This window comes from Leuresthes tenuis, unplaced genomic scaffold (assembly GCF_036924035.1).
Source record: "Leuresthes tenuis unplaced genomic scaffold, fLeuTen1.0.hap1 SCAF_5, whole genome shotgun sequence".
NCBI lineage: Eukaryota > Metazoa > Chordata > Actinopteri > Atheriniformes > Atherinopsidae > Leuresthes > Leuresthes tenuis.
Window position 1 is genome coordinate 1439447 of NW_027325359.1, and position 19537 is coordinate 1458983.

At 40.3% G+C, this 19537-nt stretch overlaps 1 protein-coding gene across 1 annotated transcript in view; it reads left to right on the forward strand.

Annotated features, from left to right (window-relative positions):
* Positions 1–13616, forward strand: part of LOC140306798 (solute carrier family 66 member 2) — a 37988-nt gene extending 24372 nt beyond the window's left edge. Inside the window, exons 4-5 of the mRNA XM_072385390.1 lie at positions 1299–1515; positions 13048–13616. Coding sequence (XP_072241491.1) covers positions 1299–1515; positions 13048–13222 — 392 coding nt within the window. The 3' untranslated portion in view covers positions 13223–13616. The remainder of the gene's footprint in view (positions 1–1298; positions 1516–13047) is intronic.
* The last annotated feature ends 5921 nt before the right edge of the window (positions 13617–19537 follow it).

A 19537-nucleotide genomic window follows, 5' to 3' on the forward strand; every position in this document is an offset into this window, starting at 1 on the left:
CGAAGGACGCCGACTTTCACCAAACTGTTCTCTGTGAGTAGATGAACGTATTTCATGCCAGAAATAAGGTTTAAAAATACCGGAGTTCCCCTTTAAGAAAAATGGAAACAATGGAAACAACCAGAAAATAGAAATCTAAACATATTACTTGTGTTCTTTTGTTTAAGTCATTTTACTTTGTTATCGTGTACTTTTACCCACTGAGGGCACTTCTTTACTAATTTGAGGGTTAGATTGTGACTTAATTTTCAGCAGAGTAATCAATGCAGGGATTAAGTGTTTTAGCACTGCACAGGAACCAAATTAATGACCATTTCAGCCAGATCCTGACCCTGATCTCGGGGTGGCTCCACAGTCAGCTGCCCTTTATTTGTGAGAGGGTAAGCGATGAATCAGGGGGGAAAAAAGAGCTATCATATAAATCTCAACCTCCCCACTGCTGACATTTTACAGCCGTTGACTGTGTTGACATCCAGGGCCAGGTTCATGTAGGGTGTATGTTCCTGCATGTTTACCCACTCCTCTAAAGGTCTGTCAGCTCAACGGTGGAAAGTGGCAGCAGAATGGCAGCACAGTCCGGTGCTGATCGTCACGCTTGAGTCGCCACGCTAACTAATGTGCTCTTATTTAACCATCAATCCCCTTTAGCTGATGTCAGCTGGTTTTTCCACAGCTCGATGGTCATACATAGGCAATGAGAGACTGTCAGTCATATTATGGTCCATTAATGAGATGGCTGATGGGAATTTAACTGTAGAAGACCTGGTGTATCTGGTCCTGAGCCTTCCTTTATGCTGTGTCCTCCGTGGCTATTGACACGTTAGTTCAATAGTTGCATTCTCACCATTTGGCAAACAAACAAATGTCTCGGTGTTTTGTGCCAGACTGAGTGACTGTGGCAATAAAAACGCTTTAAACCAAAGGTTATTAACCTAAATGTATTGGTTGATCCACGGTAATAGAAATGTAGAAGCTTTTTGGGTGTCTAATTTATCTTTGTTCTGTAGACTTATTCATGTCCACAGTATTGATTTAAGAGTGCTTGCCTTGCAGAAATGATTTTATGAAGCATCCTCCTCATGTATTACATCACCTTGCAGCGTTCCTCTTTGTCATCACTGCTCTTTAGTTTAATTTTGTAAGGAGAATATTCATTATTCTCTCTTTGTATGAATTCTACTCATTAAATTCTCTCAATTTTGCTTTCCTTGTCATGTCCTTCGTCTCCCCCCCGGTCTGTATTCACATATGTTTTTGTATTGATTCCAGGTTTCATGTTTTTTCTCCCCACTCTCCAGACTTGAGCTTTGAATACTTCTGGAAGTGGAGTGCATTTGAAGACTACCTCCTCTTCTGCTTCGGCTTCACTGTGCTGTGTGCTGTGGTCACCCTGCTGCTGCTGGACTCTGTTGTGTTTGTGGAGACCCTGGGCTCATTGGCTGTGATGTTTGAGGCTATGCTTGGCGTCCCTCAGCTACTCCAAAACTTCCACAACAGCTCGACTAAAGGAATGAGGTACAGCACGCTCTGCACCTACAGAGTGCTCACTAACATCACTGTGTTTATAGGAAAAATCAATGATTTAATTAACCCAAAAGGTGTAAAAAAGGTGATTTAAATGGTATGTATTGGTTTTGTGGACCTCAGTAAATGTATAAACAGCTGAGCACCATTAAAACTATAAAAAACAATACATATCTCCCTGTGATCGCCACAAAAAGGTTTTAATTGAAATAATTCAGAGTTCATGATAACCTTGAAATAAGAAGGGAGTAATGGGTGAAGGGGGGAGGCACACAAAACCCTTAGTTTGCATTAGGAGTGTTTCTGTTGTTGCAGTGTTTAAAGGTCAATGTGTAAACTGAACATCTTTGCATGGAGATGACTGCAAGATCAATAACATCCCTAATGGAACAGAACCTCCTGCTAATTATTATCATTATTTCCCTCATTACGTCGTCCATCTATTATCAGCAAAAACTATGGATGCTCTGTTTAAATGGATCGTCTCATTCTCTGCTGAGGTTAAAGAAGTACTGTAGTCTCACATAAATGCACTTATAAACTGTATCTGTGTTGCAGCGAAACATTTAATTATTGATTAATCTGCACATTATTTTCTCAGTAAATCAACTAATCATTAGGAGTCTCGCGTATAAAAGACGGTGCAGCTTTCACGTTGAGGCCATAGTCACATAATTTGCAAAGTATATACACGAAGGAGTTTTTCTCATGCATATAACCGTGTTCAGGCCTGATCTAGTGTCTCTTTCCCTTATACATCTAAGTGGATGTGAAATTGAGCACATTTGCAAGTGAAAGCTTGGTAACTCCCCCCAAAAAAACTATTCAAAAGAGCAAAAACAGCATTTTTCTTTAGAAATAAAGTCACAAGGTGAGTTTTGGCCTCATATTAAACACAATCCTGATAAAGTATCAAACAAATTGTGCATCTGCGTACAAAACAATGATTGATAACGTTATTTTGGAGTCTTCTGTGCTTTGTAATGCTGCACTGGCAGCTGACAGAATCCTGCCAAGAGTTTGTGGGACAGTTTAATTATTTTCACAACAGCTGCAGACTTTGAGGCTCCGCCCACTCATTCTCAGGTTAATTTTTCCACTGCCATGGAAACTGGTGCAGTTAACCTTTCAGCACATGCACAGGGCTTACATACGGAGTCCACTGTGTTTTGAATGTCAGAGATGATGAAAAAAGACTCAAAAGAAGTTCAAGCTGACCTCGTGAAACAATCACTTTGATTTTTAGTTTTCTATCACACAAAATAAAGTTTGCGTGTTCCTTTCATAAAGCCATGAATGCTTTGTATTATACTAATCTAATATATGTCATCTTGAATTAATGAATTTTGAATGAATTTATTTCAGACAATTACCACAAAATTGATTGGTAAACAGTATTTACAAAAAGAACAATCCCAAAAACTGACATTTGACCTGTTATGGTGCTACATTTCTATACATATTTTTTAATATAATGGTCGTGGTGAGCAATAAATGGCTTGTTAATTTTTATGAAAAGTCACCAGTATGTGCTCAGTTTCAAGGAGCTGTGATGTTGTGACAGGCATTCCAGATATGGTGCTAAAACAGAGGTGCCTGTATGTCTCTCTGACAACTTTTTCCAGTTTACAGTCTTATAGATAGCTTTTTAAGTCTGTGTTCTGTCTCAGTCTGCTCCACTATGTTTGTTTTTCTGTTCACTTCTCACAGGATGACGGACACTTGGGAATAAAACAAAGAGGCGAAAGGAGCCTTGTTCTCTGTACATGTTCTCCTGTGAGAGATGGCCCATTTTGCAGCATTGTGTGACAGGGTGACAAAGGTGCCATGTGCTGTGAACATATTCCACACATGCTGCAGTATATTCCTAAGTCATCACATTTAATAGAAGATATTAGCTGAATATAACTCAATTTTGTTGTATTTTTAGTAGCATCCATCTTATGTGAGTCACTTGTAATTTGGGCTGGAAAGAAAAAGGTTGAATAAATCTTTATCTTGAATAAAGACATTTATTTACACCTGTGAGAACTAGAATATTTGGAAAAACTGCATGCGAATGCTCTCGAGTTGCAGCTAAGAAACTTCACCTTACTTGTCAAATCAAAATGAAGCAAAACTGTATTTATTGCTTTACCAAAGGCAAATAAAATATGCTGCACTGCAACAGTGAGGTCATTGCTATGGAAACACACATGTAGGCACGCTGCAGCAGTTCAGCAAAGCAGAAGCTCTCTCACACATGTTCCTGGTGTAAAACTGATATAAGAACAATTTGAAAATGAGTTAAAACAAGGTCAATTGAGTGTCATCCTGTGCCTTGAAAAAGAAAATGAGTTTTCATAAAGCATTACCTTTAATTGGCATAGACTTGATAGCTTTGAGTTATTTTTACAACATCGGTTTCCTAAATTTACATGTATGAGACCCTCCTAAAAACAAACCATACATAAATATTTCTGTTCCAATCCATTTTATAAATCTATCCCCTTCAGGAAGTAGAATCATTTCTAACCTCCCCATCGATCTCTGTGCCTAATTGTGCAGATGACCCTGCTGCAAGAAAACAGCTTTGTCAGCGTTTTTAGTTGTTTGACTCGCATCCTGTGTACTGAAGTACTTCCTCTCATCATCCCACATGAAACAGGAACTCGCTGCTGTCCAGTGAGATTCCCCAAAGCTTCATTACTGACTGTATGGATCTGTTTTTTCCATTTCATCCATTCTGTATGCATATTGTGGAAAACTGGAGCAAAGACACAGATACGTTCAGTGTAATTAAGCTGCAACTCGAGGGAAATCAAGAAAGGTGATGGAAAAATACAATAAAAGAAATGTAATTGGTGTATTTACATATGTGATTGTCTCCTTTAATGTAGTCGGGGTCTTATTGATCATGACCTCTAAGCCTAATGGCATCAGCAGAAACTAATTAAAGGTAGAAGTTTCAAAGCGTGGCGTTCAATAAGTGAAAGAAGGCTGAAGGGGGGGGCCGTCCTTTTTAGTTAAATGGTCAGAAGTGAGCGTGTGACGCATATTTGTGAATCTTTGATTTGCATAAAGCTGGAAAGCATTACAAAGTGATCTCTGTGATATGAGATCATAACTAAATTATTGATGACTCCAAAAACACTCAGAGAAAAATAGGTAAAAGTAAAAAAAACAGATCCCCAGAGAGATAGCTAAAGGTTAAGAAGAATTGTTTGAGGTAGATAACAGCTCTTTTTATGAGTCTACAATATGCAATTCTACAGAGGAGGATGCTTTTATGTGGAAACAGCATCACTGCTCACCTTAAGTGTGCTGAGGAGCACACTGACACCCCTTAGCACCACCAGGAGATACTTTTAGTGATTTTACTCTTAATTAAAAGAGCGTTTGTGCATGTTTATATTACCCTTAATCCTTATTCGAGCTCTAAAACTAAATGCGAGTTGATAAAAGTGCCCAATGAGTGAGTTACCAATCAGACCATGGGGTGTTTACACCTCTTGGTTTGGTTTTAATGAATCAGTGTGGACACAAAACACACCTTTGCTTCTTTGCAGTGGATAATGTGGGCCACTGCGGGTGTAAAAGCAGCATCCATTATACTCAATTAACCATATTTTACAGTGTTATTTGCAAAATTGAGGGTTCACTGCTCACCTGACACCCCTTAGCACCACCAGGAGAGTGTTTAGTGAACTTGAAATATTCCCTGTTAGGATGCACACTGGTGTCAGTTCATCTTTGCTTCTGGCTAATAAATGCTTCTGAAATTAGATATTAAAAAGTTAGTCGAACTCGTTGTTGTCAGAGAAAAAGCATCAAAAGTCTCTAAAAAAGACTAATTTAGCTAATTCCACTGCAAGAGAGCATTGATGTTCTTTGGGTGAAATAATATATGCATGTGTTTGTATCAGCCGGGGCCAATTGGCCAGAATGAGTTGGAAAAATACTGAATATCTGCATAAATCCTTACCGTGACACTCTTTGCACTCTTTATCTGTACTCTGGTGTTGATCCTATGTGTGATATTACAGAAAAACAGACTTTTCGTGATTTTACTTTTAATTAAAAGAGCGTTTGTGCATGTTTATATTACCCTTAATCCTTATACGAGCTCTAAAACTAAATGCGAGTTGATAAAAGTGCCCAATGAGTGAGTTACCAATCAGACCATGGGGTGTTTACACCTCTTGGTTTGGTTTTAATGAATCAGTGTGGACACAAAACACACCTTTGCTTCTTTGCAGTGGATAATGTGGGCCACTGCAGGTGTAAAAGCAGCATCCATTATACTCAATTAACCATATTTTACAGTGTTATTTGCTAAATTGAGGGTTCAAGCAAACAAGTAGCTCTCAGCATTCATGAAGCTGTGTGTCTGACAGCGTTTTGACCCTCTTCATTTGAAAGCACTCATTACTCAGGAGGAAGCAATATTTGGATGGTTAAGTTGTGATTTGCTTACATAAAAATGTGTTTGTGTGTGTGAGAGATTGCTCAGTGCTCTGTTCATCATCCCAGGGGGGGGGGGCCTTCCTGTTTTTCTTTTCCTTCTCATTATAGTTTATCTGTTTTGCTTCCAATCCAGTTCTGGTCTCCCAGCTCTGCACGAATGCTGCAATCCTCCACATCGTCCCTGAGTGACAGTACAGAGGACACAGAAATGTGTGTGTCTCACAGTAATATATGCAGACAAATGCGTCCTTTCTCTGCCACTTTCTCTGGTCTCTCTAAATTCACTTTGCTGTTCCTTGTCACAAATGTCCCAGCAGCAGTCAGTGGAGTCCACATGTATATTAGAAAGAGTATATGTCCATTTCTGCTCCATATTCAGCTCTTGGTCAGAGTTTTTCTGGCACCTTCACAGCTAGAAGCTTGGTTCTTGTTTCCAGGTCAGCTTGGCACCTTTCAAGCTTTAATGGTGGTCCTATTATCGTGTCCCTCAGATGGCAGCCTAATGGTGGTTCCACGTTTCTCTTGAGGAAACCATCACCTTGAGGACATTTCAGCTGCAGCTTTACCTTTACAGTCTGACCCATGAGAATATGATGCAGACACTGTGATGACCTCCAAGCAATTTGTGACCCGTATACTCGAGCTGTATCCCAGAGGAATTTAAATGTTAGTCTGGTGATGATGGCAGGTATCATAGAGAAAGAGAAATGTGGAAGTTTTAGATACTTATAATTCACTATAACTGAAAAATAAACTTTTAAATAGTGCATGAATATTTAGAAGTGCACCTAAACAGGCTACAGCCATAAAACCATAGAAGCACAACTAAAACCGAGTCCTCAAGCATGCAGAAATGTGTTTCTGCATCCATATCACCGGGTTTTGTGAGATTGTATGTCCACGATTCTGACTCCCACTTCTAAGCCTTTTAATGAATGAATGCACTCCCTTAATTAATGTGCATATAAAAACACATCAGCATAAAAATACTCTCCTCAGAGGAGAGGAAGAGAAAATCTGAAGGTGTCAAGATGTCGACTGTATCAATCTGCATGCCTGCAGATCTTTATGGGATCAACATTAACTAGTTGAATTAATCAACCAGTGAAGTCTGGGGAATTATTTACAAACTCTGTAGGGTCTAAAATGTTTAATTAGGACTGCTGGCTCTGTAAAATGGGCTGTTTTGTTTTAAAAAAAAAAGCCAATTCTGTCATGTATTATTCTTTATTTCTACAAATCATATGTAGGGAAGGTTTAAAATATGCTTTCAGTACGCATTCTTCCTTCATAAATGCCGGGTTGTGTGTACATATGGTCCCAGATCTGCTGGAAGTGCAATGTGACAGTGGATTTTCTCCATGAGCACCACAGTTTCCCTCTCAGGGTGGGTGCTAACCACTGTGCACGCAAAGATTAAGCCTTTGAATTGAATTTTTGTGACTGTGGATTATGTGCACGAGGAGTCGCAAACAAGCAGACATGTTGGCGGTCAGGAACCTAAAATGTACCATTAATAGTAGCAATTAGGTTCCTTCTGAAGCTTTCTCTAAACTCTTCTTTCACATCAGTGTCATAAGACATCAGTCTTCAGTTTAACTAGTGTTGAATTAGTCAGTTTTTTATGGTTCAGGACCAGACAATCACTGGATTTGCAACAGTGTCAGGCTCAAAAATCTCTGTTCAATGATAGCTTTCAGGCACCAACTTACCGCTGCGCCTCATTAGCTAATCAAGACTTTTTAATGCAGAACTGATGGTAAATTTTCCCTTTAGAGCAACATCACACCCAGAATGATTCTGTGAAACCCTCAGTTTCTTTTATTTATACAACGGGGGTTTTGAGAAGAAACATGTGGGGTAATTTCACTGTGTGGTGTGTAAATATCTGTATGAATGAATTATTATTTATGGAAGAGACAAAGGCGGAGTAGAACTGGATTTTTCTAACACAGTACACATTCTTTTCTCTCATAACACCAGATTTATTTAAAATGTCATGGTCATGCTACATTGTCTTTATTCCTCAGGACAAAACTCATGCAGGATTATGTAAAGCCCAAAGCACTCTGGCTGCAGCAATTCCCATCGGTTTCTAAGTAAACCCACAGAAAACACATTTTATTTCATTTTATTTCATGGTTAGACTTGTCCCAGCTCCTTGACCTTTACCTTCTCGTTGAGTTACAGCAGCTTTCCTTTTGCAGATGAGAGGAAACTTACTGTTTAGGTAGTAACGACCTCAATCCTTAGATGGGTTTATTTTATTTCTGTGGATTTCGGCTGTCTTACCGTCTTTCATCTTTTTATGTAATTGCAGACAAATCGTTACAGAGACTTGATGCCATCTGTGACAGTCTACTAAAATCTACTTCTTTATCTTGTAGCTGAAATGATTGGCTCTGTATTTGAGGCTAATGTCTCTTTTGGACTGTTTTGTGTCTTTCACCACCTAATCCTTGTGGATTTTCCTGAAGTGTTAAATTCCTCTTGTGGATGGTAAATGAAAATGATTAATTAAATTAAATGAGAGGTCTTTTCCCCTGAGTTCTGTCTGTGTTTTACATCCATTACGGACCATCTTTTGTCTTTATGTTGCTCATAAACCACTGTGGCTGAGTGTTATATCACTGAATGTTGTTAATATTGGGTAAATAATCACAACTCACTCTTTATCTTAGAAGCAAATGTTGGATGAATAGTGTGCTGGTTTATGAAATTTTATGAAACTGTTTTGAAATAGTAATCACCTGCGAGTTTGAAATATCCTCAGGCAAACTCTGTATAATACCCTCCTTCTTCTGCTCCATTTTGTGATGTAGAATCCATCTTTTTCTGTCAGGTTGGGAACTTTTTGGTGTTTGGCTGTGTGCGATCGATCAGCATGCATAATTCATGGTTGGTGGGTTAAGAGCAGCTCGGCATCTCTCTTGCTGGGCCCTTTGATTTTCGACTCTCTATCTGCCCCCTTCGGGGAGAGCTGCAGCCATGCTGCTAAATCACATCGTGCACAGCCCATATGTGTGGGCGCACCTCTCAGCCCAATGTACATAAGCATGGCTGAATTAAAGAAAGAGAGGAAGAACTTACTGAAGATGTTTGTAGATTTAAATAAAACCCCCTGTTGCTTACTATCCATACAGCTTTGTATCAGTGTTATCTGTCACTTACGTGGACTATCTAAACCCATTCCTCTGGAGACAGTTTCTCACATGATTCCCAGCATAAAGCTTAAAGCCTGCAAAGATTTTATTTGTGATTGTGGTTGCAGTCGGGTCATTTTTTTTTGCTTTTGGTCACCGGAAACCAGTAAACAAACCAGTGCATTCATGAATCTAACTGAAATTGGTAAATTTAATTAGTAAGGACTGACAAACCTGTCCACAAGCCACAATATGCATCCATGCATTGGACTTTTGGGCTGTACCCAGGTTGAACTACAGTGTAGGACGTAGGGGCTGGAACTCATGGTGGGATATGTGTACAGGATGAAATGAGAGCTGAGGATGAAGTTTTAGAAGCAGGCAGATTGAACCTCTTCCTCAGTAACCTACAGAGTGGTGAGAGTGTGCAGGATGAAGACAAAAAGAGACACATTGACCAACAGAGCAATGGGATCAGGAAGGTGAGGGCTCTTGGAAATTTGCAGGGGACCAGCAGACATGAAATAGACATACATTATAGTAAACCTAACAGTGTCCCTGTTCTAATGAGCTACACCTGCAGCAATAAATCAGCCAGTAATGGAGGTCCTGTTAGCCTCCTGATTCATGTTATTAGTGTTTGAAGGCAACATATCAGTGCAATGAAGGGAAGCTGCTGAAAACAGAGGCTTTAACTAGGATTAGTGAAGATCTGTCACTGCTTAGCTGTATTTTATTCTGTCTACTGATATGTATTTTGTTAAATATGTGAATTGCTTTTTGTTGTCTCTCCTAAAAAATAATCTTAGCCCTGTTTTCTGTTACGTTCCACGTGTTCACCCCAGCAAAAGAGCCAATAATTGGCCCGACAGCACCGTTCAATGTGCAGCAGTCACTGACAGGCTAACCTACGGCGCAGGTGTCACACGCTGCTGTCTCCATTGCTCTCCTTTGTCCAGTCACTGCAGCTATCAGGGTGGTTTAATTTCTCACTCCTCTCTAGATTTATCATCCCTCTGACTGGTTTCATTGCCATCCATCTGTCCATCCTCCCATCTCCACGCTCCCGGACTTTTCTGCTCAGAAACCCATCCACGGTTTCATGCTTTTCTCTCTCATCTCTGGCCTTTTAGCTTGGATAAAGGTGTCAGGCCGGTGGAATCGATGAGAAACATGTCCAGGCTGAGCTGAACAGAGATGAATGTTTGGAGGGTGTTTCGTGCGTGTGTGTGTCAGTGGAAAACGTGCACTTTTGGGCTGTGCATTTGTGTTTTTGTACAATTTCACTCAAGCTGTTGATGCTGATTGATGCGTAAGTGAGAGTCAGTCTGTCAGTAATCAATACCATTATCACTTCTCCCCTCAGAGGACAGCCAGATCTTTACTCAGGCCCAAGTTCAATTGTTTGGTCTTGTCTGTGTCTCTCATCAGCTTCGGCTGAGCAACAAGCCTCACGACAAAAGAGCCTCCATGAGCCTAGCATCACAAACAGTAAAATGTGAGGTATGTGTGTGTAAAGCTGTTAAAGAGCTAAATTACTGTGTTTTGTGTCCTTTCCCTGTGCTGTTGTGGAGACTTCTTAGATACAGATGACCCACCCTCTTTAATATTTACACTGGCCCTTATTAATGATATCTGCGTCCCCTGAGCCAGGGGGGGGGAGTAGAACATTTAAACAGGGCGATGGGAGGAGGTGGAAGGGGGTATTAAAAAACAAAAATAACAATATCAATAATTGATTTAATTTTGGAGCAACCCACTAAATATTTCTTTAATTATCCTGTTTCTGTCTCTGACATATAAACTATAAACTGAACACTTAATTCAGGGTTCAAATGCAGAAAATTGGCCTTAAACTTAAACTATCACCCTCCAAACACATCCGAAAGGGGATGGATCAATTCCAACGTGTTAAGTTATTGTGCCATAAAGTGCAGCTTTATCATTTGGTTAAATCACAATAATAACAATAGTGGCAGATGAAAGATTTTCATCACTAAATTATAACGAAAAAGGTATTTTTCCGTTTTCTAGTGAAGAGACGATCGGAGTCACGACATCAGCAACAGAAACAAAGAAGACAGTTTAATGGGGCAGTGAAGGAAAAAGATGAGCAGAGAGATAAAACACTTAGGAAAAGTGCTTTGTCTGAGGAAAAAAACTGGAATATATATACATACAGATTTATATTGTAGTGGAACAGAAAGTATTTTCCCTGAGGCACTCTGGCAGCTCAGAAAGAATGAAAAGTACCAAATGATTTCATGCAATTATTTCTGGATTTACCCCAAAGGTTTGAATTGTTGGGGAGGCACAACACGTCAGTGGGATTCAGTTGTGCCCTAATCAAGACCTCCTTAATAAGACTTTTAGATTACTGCAAGTATCCTGATTCAAACAAGAGCCTGAGGTGCTTAATTTGGCTGTAAAAGGACCATTTGTGTCATCCAGAGAATAAGCAGAGAGCTGAGTATCTAATCTTTTGCTTGGAAACCTAAAGTTCTTCTTAAAGCCAATCTGAGAAGTTGGTCTTCAGCACAGGAGCATTACAGGGGACTGTACTCTCACTGTTTTTCACTCTGTACTCTGGATGTATGAGCTGAGGATTAACCTGATTGGCCAGTTTGAACTCACATATATATATATATATGTATTTTTTTTGGAGGCTGCTGATTTTTTTGGATGTTTGAAAATAAATGGCGTCCTGTTTCCCTGATCATTCAAACCAGCGTGATGCTCTGTTCTTTCCATGGCTTTGTGTCATCTTGCCCCATGGGACACTACCGTTCATTACACCTGTGTTTACAGCTTGTGTCAGTTTCTGTTTTTCACATTTCCACAATACATTAATTCTCTACATTTGGTATATTTCTGTTTTTTGACTGATATCACATTTCTGTGCTAGATCAGAATAGTGTGTCACTAATGTTTTAGTTCCTCATCCAGGCCTGGAGGGAGCCCAGAGCAGTTTGATGCAACTCTGCAAGGGGAGCTGAAGGATAGTGCAGGGCTGCTGTCCCCATAGTCATTAGGCTGCCCCCCCACACACACATGCACTCATCCTCTGCTAGCTCACAGAGGTCTTTCTCTCTGGTGGTTGCGTACCTTCAGTCGTGTCCCTCTCACTGCATGCTAGATAAATGCTGTCCTCTGCAGGCTCTCTGTCTCTGTCTTTCTCCTCCTCCTTTCTCCCTCACCCCTTTCTGACCGTTACACTATGTCTCACCGATGAATGATGGTCCTGGTCGTCCCCAGGCCCAGTAGGCCCTAATGAAAAGAATATACTTATTTTACATCCAAGCCCATGGGATTTAACAAGCAAGAGTATGGAATAGAGGAAATTGGATAGTAGTTGGTGTAAGAGAGAGGAAGGGTTTATGGGGTAAGTGTTAAAGTAATATGAAAGCAAATGAGTCAAGACAGGAACAAATGGAGCCAAGGATAGCAAGGAAGGAACAGCATTAAATAGAACAGGAACAAAGACTGATGAAGATAGGATCTTTTCTATATTGTCTGGTGCTTTCTGTAAAGTTTCAGAACTCCATCACGGTACAGGATTGGGGTTAAGGCTGCTGGTCTGGTCAATGACGGGTCCTAAATAACATGTTTTCTCCAAACTTCATGTCTCTCTTAGATATATTTCTTCAGATCTTTGTCTTTCCTTCACTTTCCTGTCTGTTGTTGATTTATTTTTCTCTCTCCATCGAGTTGTTACTTTCTTACAGCGGGCTACTATTTTCAGTTCAGGAGAAGTTTAGAGGTTAGCTAAGTACAGTGTGGCTAACTGTACACTATTACCAGTTAGCTTGTTGCACATCTATGTGTCACCGTTCTCATCTAACTGCAGCTACAGTGCAGCTGTTTAACAGCTTAAAGCTTTCCCTTAGGAGTGTTCATGCTGTGACTGTTTCTATGTGTGTCTCCATTTCTCCAGTGTGAAGATGGTGCTGCTGTGGACTGCTGGTGATGTCTTCAAGACCACCTACTTTGTGCTGAATGACAGCCCGGCACAGTTCTGGGTGTGCGGTTCAGTCCAAATCCTTATTGATGTGTCCATCCTGCTCCAGGTGCTGTTTTACAGCCAAAATACTCGGACCAAGCTCGGTTGAACATGGCTGTTGGGTTGAGTATCGCAAAAATCAGGGCTGGTATTTATATGTCAGTGGGTCTGCCATTGAATGGCACCGAGTGCTAGAAGAAGCCAAAGCCAAAAATATTGTATTTTTAGTCTTAGTGTTCTGTTATATGGTCTCAAATAACCCAACCAAAACTTTTTTACCATCTTTAATCCAGTCCAGATAAGATGTCTTCTGTACAAAGTAGACTGCATATTCAAATTCTTCTGAGGTGTTGTGAACACCGAAACTACGGAGGGAAAGGTTACAGAAATTGGCAGCTTAGTAACAGCAGATTTCTGCTGTAATGGCAACTGTAGCAACCCGTCCTGCACCAGAACCCTTACACTGGAATCCAAACCCATACTGCTGAGACTCCTGCTTCAAACCTCTTCACCAGACTGTTCTTGTGATACATAGTGTTTCTGCCTGTATGTGCACGTGCATGTGCATTTGTGTTCCTGCTGGTGTGTCTGTGTTGCTGAAATTGATTTTTTTCTCCCTTCACATCCAGCGAAGCCAAGACCAGGGAATGTGCATCAAGTAATGGTAACTTTGCGAGCCATCGACACGTTATGACTCTGCTTTGATGTTCAGCTGACAAATAATATCAGGTTTTCCACAGAGTAGAGAGCAAAGCATAAAGAACAATGAAAACTGTGGGAAAACCAAAAAAAAAAGCCTATTTGTTAACCTTTGCACTCTTAATGTGGCATTAATCCGTGCCAATATGTATCTGCTAATGTTCTGGTCTTATTCAGAAAGATAAAGGCATTTATTCATCTTTTTTAACTTCACCAAAAGTGTCTTTGGAGATAAATAAAGGAAACGGATCACATTTGATGATAGACGGGGGGTGGAAATATTCTGCTTCAGGGTTATCTGACAGCCAGGAAGAAAGGATTCCACTAAACAGCAGCTAATCCTCTTTGTGAATGTCATGCAGTCAGTTGAGAAAATGAAATTGAGAAGAGACCGGCCTTTTTTTAACAGGACAATCACACCAAACCAATATTCAAATTCCACTGAACTTCTTGAAGAAACAGAAGCTGAAGTTTCTGGAACAAGGCTCGTGGTCATTGAATCCGACCAACGTAACATGCTGTGTGTGACAGACTAAATTAAAGCCATCTCTTTAGCTTTAACCGAGCAGAGAGCCCAGGGCTGCCCAAACATTTGTGCCCTGCCTGTTTTCAGCACCACTACCTTTAATGCTAAACAACTCTGGATATTTCTCTTTGCAGCACGTTAGAAAGCTGCTTCATTAAAAAGAGGACAGTTAATGTAATGCATGGACAGCATGATGAACGTATCATAGCCTAGCGAGCAGTCCTTCATAAGCAACCGAGTTGTGTCAGAAAACAAGCTTATAAACTGGGATATTGACTCAAGTGAGGTTATTTACTCAGATTATCACGTTTTACACTCCTGTTTTACTTATCCTGTGTGCATATGTTTGGGGGAAACAGTGCATTTAATGATTCTCTCTCGCCTTCCAAAATGTTCACATATTTTATTAACAAGCTTTGTTTATAATTGAAACTCTCATTTACCCACATAGCCTTAAGAGAAAAATTGTGGTTCTTTCCCCTGTTTCTCGATAGTTTTCTCTTATGAAATCACTGCAGGGTTAAGAAAATAAATAAATCGGCTCCAGCAGCTGATCAGTAGTCAGTGCAGGTTTCTGTTAAACCACTTGTGATGCATTCAAGTAATAAAGCTACAGCCTTATTAGGTTTTTCAGTCACCTTTTCAACTCATCATTCTGTGTCCATCCACCCGTCGGTGAGCATTACGTCTGAAACCCGCACTGCAGAGGTTGTTTTGTGCATCGTTGAGGAAGCCACTGCAGCTGTCAGTTTGTCTGAGCTCTAAGATCATATCTGAAAAGATAAAAGGTGTTGAAATACATGACAAATACTCCTTGGTTTGGTGTAATGATGATAGTATTTACCCAATGCATGGCATGCTGTCACGTTTACGCTTTTGTGTCCTTTTATAATTCGCATTGAGTGGCTGAATGTAAATATGAGCAAAGGATTTGTTACTACATGCATTATTTAAGTCTAAGTCATATGTATTAGCCACACTGTAAGCTGTGTAGGTCTTTCCTGTCCTGAATGCTGCAGCTGCATTAGTTTTGTATTCAGAACGCTCTTATCACCAGATGTGTATCTTTATATTGTCTTTGGCTCAGAACAGCTCTCTCCCTGGCTTTAGTTTAACATTTGGAGGCACTGTGGCCTTTTCCTCTCAAGGGCAGTCGGAGGGATTAATGCACACACAGTCTGGTTGTGTTAATCCCTCAACTTCACAACATGGTAAATTTGTTGTTTTCCTGCTGCAGCAGTGATGGAGGTGGTTGAGGCTTTTCTTTGGCTGCTACTACATACACTTCATACTTCACTGCATCTTGATATAATATAATAAAATAACAGCTGCAGCCAAAAAAAGAAGCCAAAAAAGCAGGTGTGAATTTTAGTTACTGTTTTATAGTTCTGTTTTATGTGCAATGTGTCAAAGAAAAGTGTATTTAAAGTATATCCTTTATCCCTTTTTAAAGTGTACAAACGAATTGCCAAACTTTGTATGTATGAATGTATTTGTATTACCATCCAAATGTCTGATATAAACTGTTTGTATGTGAAGTATTTATCCTTTTATTCTCCCAGTTATAAAACTATTTTTATTCAAGTATGTATTACTCTGTGATGTTATGAGGCAAAAAAACTGCCTCCTGGTCTGAGCCCAGTAATTCTGCGACTTTCAGCTGAATTTTGACAGGATTACTAACAATAATCTGAGCTAAAACCCTTTGCCTTCCTAAACGAGGAATATCAGAAGTGAATCACATGCTGAAATATATCATCTCTTAAGAGTAATTCAGGGATGTGATTTAATGTCAGGGAAAAACATTGAATTCCATTATTTGAATTGATTGAGCACCAAATAAACCATGAAAAAGTTGAAGTTCTCTTATTGGTCATACAGTATGTGGGGGGGGGGGGGGGTGTGAGAGTGTGGTAATTAAGACGTGTGTCTGCAATGCTTTCATCTTTCCTAGTTTGTGCACACAGACGTGCACGGCTACATTAAGAAGGACAGTCAGCAATGCAGAGGAGGGATGCTGATGGATGGTGAAATATTAATGTGGATACAGTGGATAATGGGAGGCTCTCAATGATTTATACATGAGTTGAAAGAGGACAGACTGTGTGGCGAAGCTGTTGATGCCTGTTCTCTTCACCTGGCTTGGTTGGGCATCCATTAATGATAAGTTAAGTCACACAGTGTCCATTACACCAACACACTGCAGCTGTATAATGCAGTTTGTCCGACTGGTTCCTCTTGTCTGCTCAGCCAACAAAAACGACTGACTTGGATGTAGTTAGTCAATTCATAGTAAATCTTGTTCATAATGGGCCCATCTGGCAGCCTGCCATCCTCTACCTTCCTGTCCTGCTGTTCACTCATCCATCAGCTGATCATCCAATACGTCTGCTTATACTGTGGCTTGTTTTAATGATAGATGAGATGGGCTAAAATAGTCCACCTGCTCACCAGGTCTGCGATGGGCTGCTCTGCCCTTCCTTTGTCCATTTATTAATGATAACATGTCGTCATGCTATGAAATAAAGAAATGTGCACTTTTTATCCCCACTGAGTGATCCAAACTTCTTTTAGAAGCACAGTGACGCCACCATTTATATTTTTATTTTTCTCCATGACCCAGAAAGGGAAATTAAATGCCGACTATGTTGTTTTAGGAGCCAAAAAGGTCTAAATTAGGAGGTAGAAGGGGTGGTGGCAGTCGTCCTACTCCTGGAACTGCAATGCAGGACACAGAGAAGGACTAATAAAAACTTTATGCTGTTTACTTCCTGTTTTTATTGTATAATTTGCTTCCTCAACTATTGCCAGCAACTTGATGTAATATGTCTGCAGAATTATGCAGTATTTATATAACCTTACTATAGTCAACATAATCCAGATTTGAGTGTTTAGAAAAATCCATCTTTCATCAGCCCGGCTTAACCTCTATAAGGTCAAGTTAAAAAGCATTCATCTCTTACTACTGGGGGTCCACATTTCCTCTGACAGCCAGAGGGGATTCTTGGAAATACTGTCCTCTTTCTAATTTATTGAAGTGGGCATATGGCCCTCTATTTTTCTCCTTTATTAAGGACAAAATAAACACTGATGAAACACAGATTGAGCAGGAGAGAGAGACTGAGGGAGATCAAACTCATTTTGTTTCAGAGAATTCTGTCCCAAAGCAGGCAGATGGTCTTATATGAAAGGAATTAAGTAAACAGCACAGCCACTCTTGACAGCTCTTCAGTTGTTAAAGCATTTTTATTGCTCACGTCTACCTCAAACACTTCTCAAATTGACATTTGACACCTTTTTAGTTCAGGATGTGGATGACAGGGTACAGAGAGATGAGAAAGGAGGACATACTGAGCATGAATGGTATTTTAGGAACTTTACAACCACATTGTCTGACTTAAATGTTTCTGAATAAGAGGATAAGAAAGTGGGAGAAGACAGGGAAACTGAATTAAAATAAAACAAGGTACAACACGTTAACCTTGGAAACAAGAAAAGAAGGAGAGAACAACAAAGTGCTGGTCAAACTGTGTGCTTTTGGGAAATCTATGGCCTGATAGCTCTGGATTTAGGGAAGTCTCGTGATTTCCCCGTCAGCCCCGTCAGGCGTGTAATGACAGGCCAAGCACAATGGAACCGGATCTAAAGAAGGATGAATTATTTCCTAGGTCACAGACTGTAGAGGACAGGGAAAAATACAAGGACAAAAGACCCAAAGGGACGATGTGTAAAGACATATCTCTGTTCCCTTCAAAATCTCCTCTATATATGAAAATGGGGGAGGGGCCTTTATATCATAACTGCTTCCATGCTTGTTCTGCAGCTTTTCACTTTTCTTGACTTTTTCAGAAGGGGGGCGATAATTGTTTTCCACTTCCTAAACTCCCAAAACATTCCCAAATTAAGCTGTGTGTGAATAACAAAAAGGCATGACGGTCAGTGCATGCTGGGGATGCTTCTTTTTCCCACTTTTAAATCATGTGCCAACATTTTGGACACAAACCAGTGGCATGGGCATTAAAACTGACGTCTTTAGCATGTTGCAACAGCATGATTTCCGCATTGTTCTTTTTGCATCATCTCCACCCTCCTGTGCACTCAACTCAGACTCCACCCTGGAGTAGTTCAAGCTATGAGAAAGCATCATGCTGTCTTCAGGCAGCTGTGTAGTCAGTCCAGCCCTTTATGCATGAAGATAGCTGTTGTCCTTGTGAAGACCTTCTGTATCCCCCACATGGAAGGAGTTCATAGATTTCTTACTAAATGGAAAAATAACATTAACGTGAAAGGATAGAATCCATTGATTTAACAGCTGTTTTTGTTACCTAACTGATTAACTGATAATGTTATGGTCACTTTCATATCTGCTCTTCAGTGTCGTTTCTAGTGTTTCTGTTTCAGCTCTTCTCCTGCAGTGCCTCCCTGTTTGTGTCGGGATCGGTGGAGGAGGTAGGACCCAGATGCAGCTCTTTCAGATTCAAAAAGGTTTATTCCAACAAAACAGGCGGCTGAGCCGGATTATCAACATACTAAACTGTGTCAAAACTAATGAAACAAGAGTTAGCAAAACATGACTGTGACTAAACAAAGGAACAAGACTATAGTCTGTTAAATTAAATAACTCTTAAAACTTTCCTTTTTGATAAAGCTGATAGTTAGGGATGGCTCAGGTGACCTGAAACATCCCATAGTTAAGCTGCTATAGGCTTAGACTGCTGGGGAACCTCATCTGTCACACCTTTCCTCCCTTTGCTCTCTTTTCCCCCCTGTTTAATTTCTCAAATGATTTTATGTCCATGTGACATTATTGTGGTTATTAACTTGTGTTTCCCTGTTCCAGCAGGTATCCTTTGAATGGTGTTATGGTGTTTTTCCCCCCTCTTTTCCCTCTTTTCTGTCTTCTCAAACCCCAGCTGGTCCAGGCGGATGGCCACCCTTCCTGGTTCTGGTTCTGCCAGAGGTTTCTTCCTGGTTCTGGTTCTGCCAGAGGTTTCTTGCTGAGTCTGGTTCTGCCAGAGGTTTCTTCCTGGTTCTGGTTCTGCCAGAGGTTTCTTCCTGAGTCTGGTTCTGCCAGAGGTTTCTTCCTGGTTCTGCCAGAGGTTTCTTCCTGAGTCTGGTTCTGCCAGAGGTTTCTTCCTGGTTCTGGTTCTGCCAGAGGTTTCTTCCTGGTTCTGGTTCTGCCAGAGGTTTCTTCCTGTT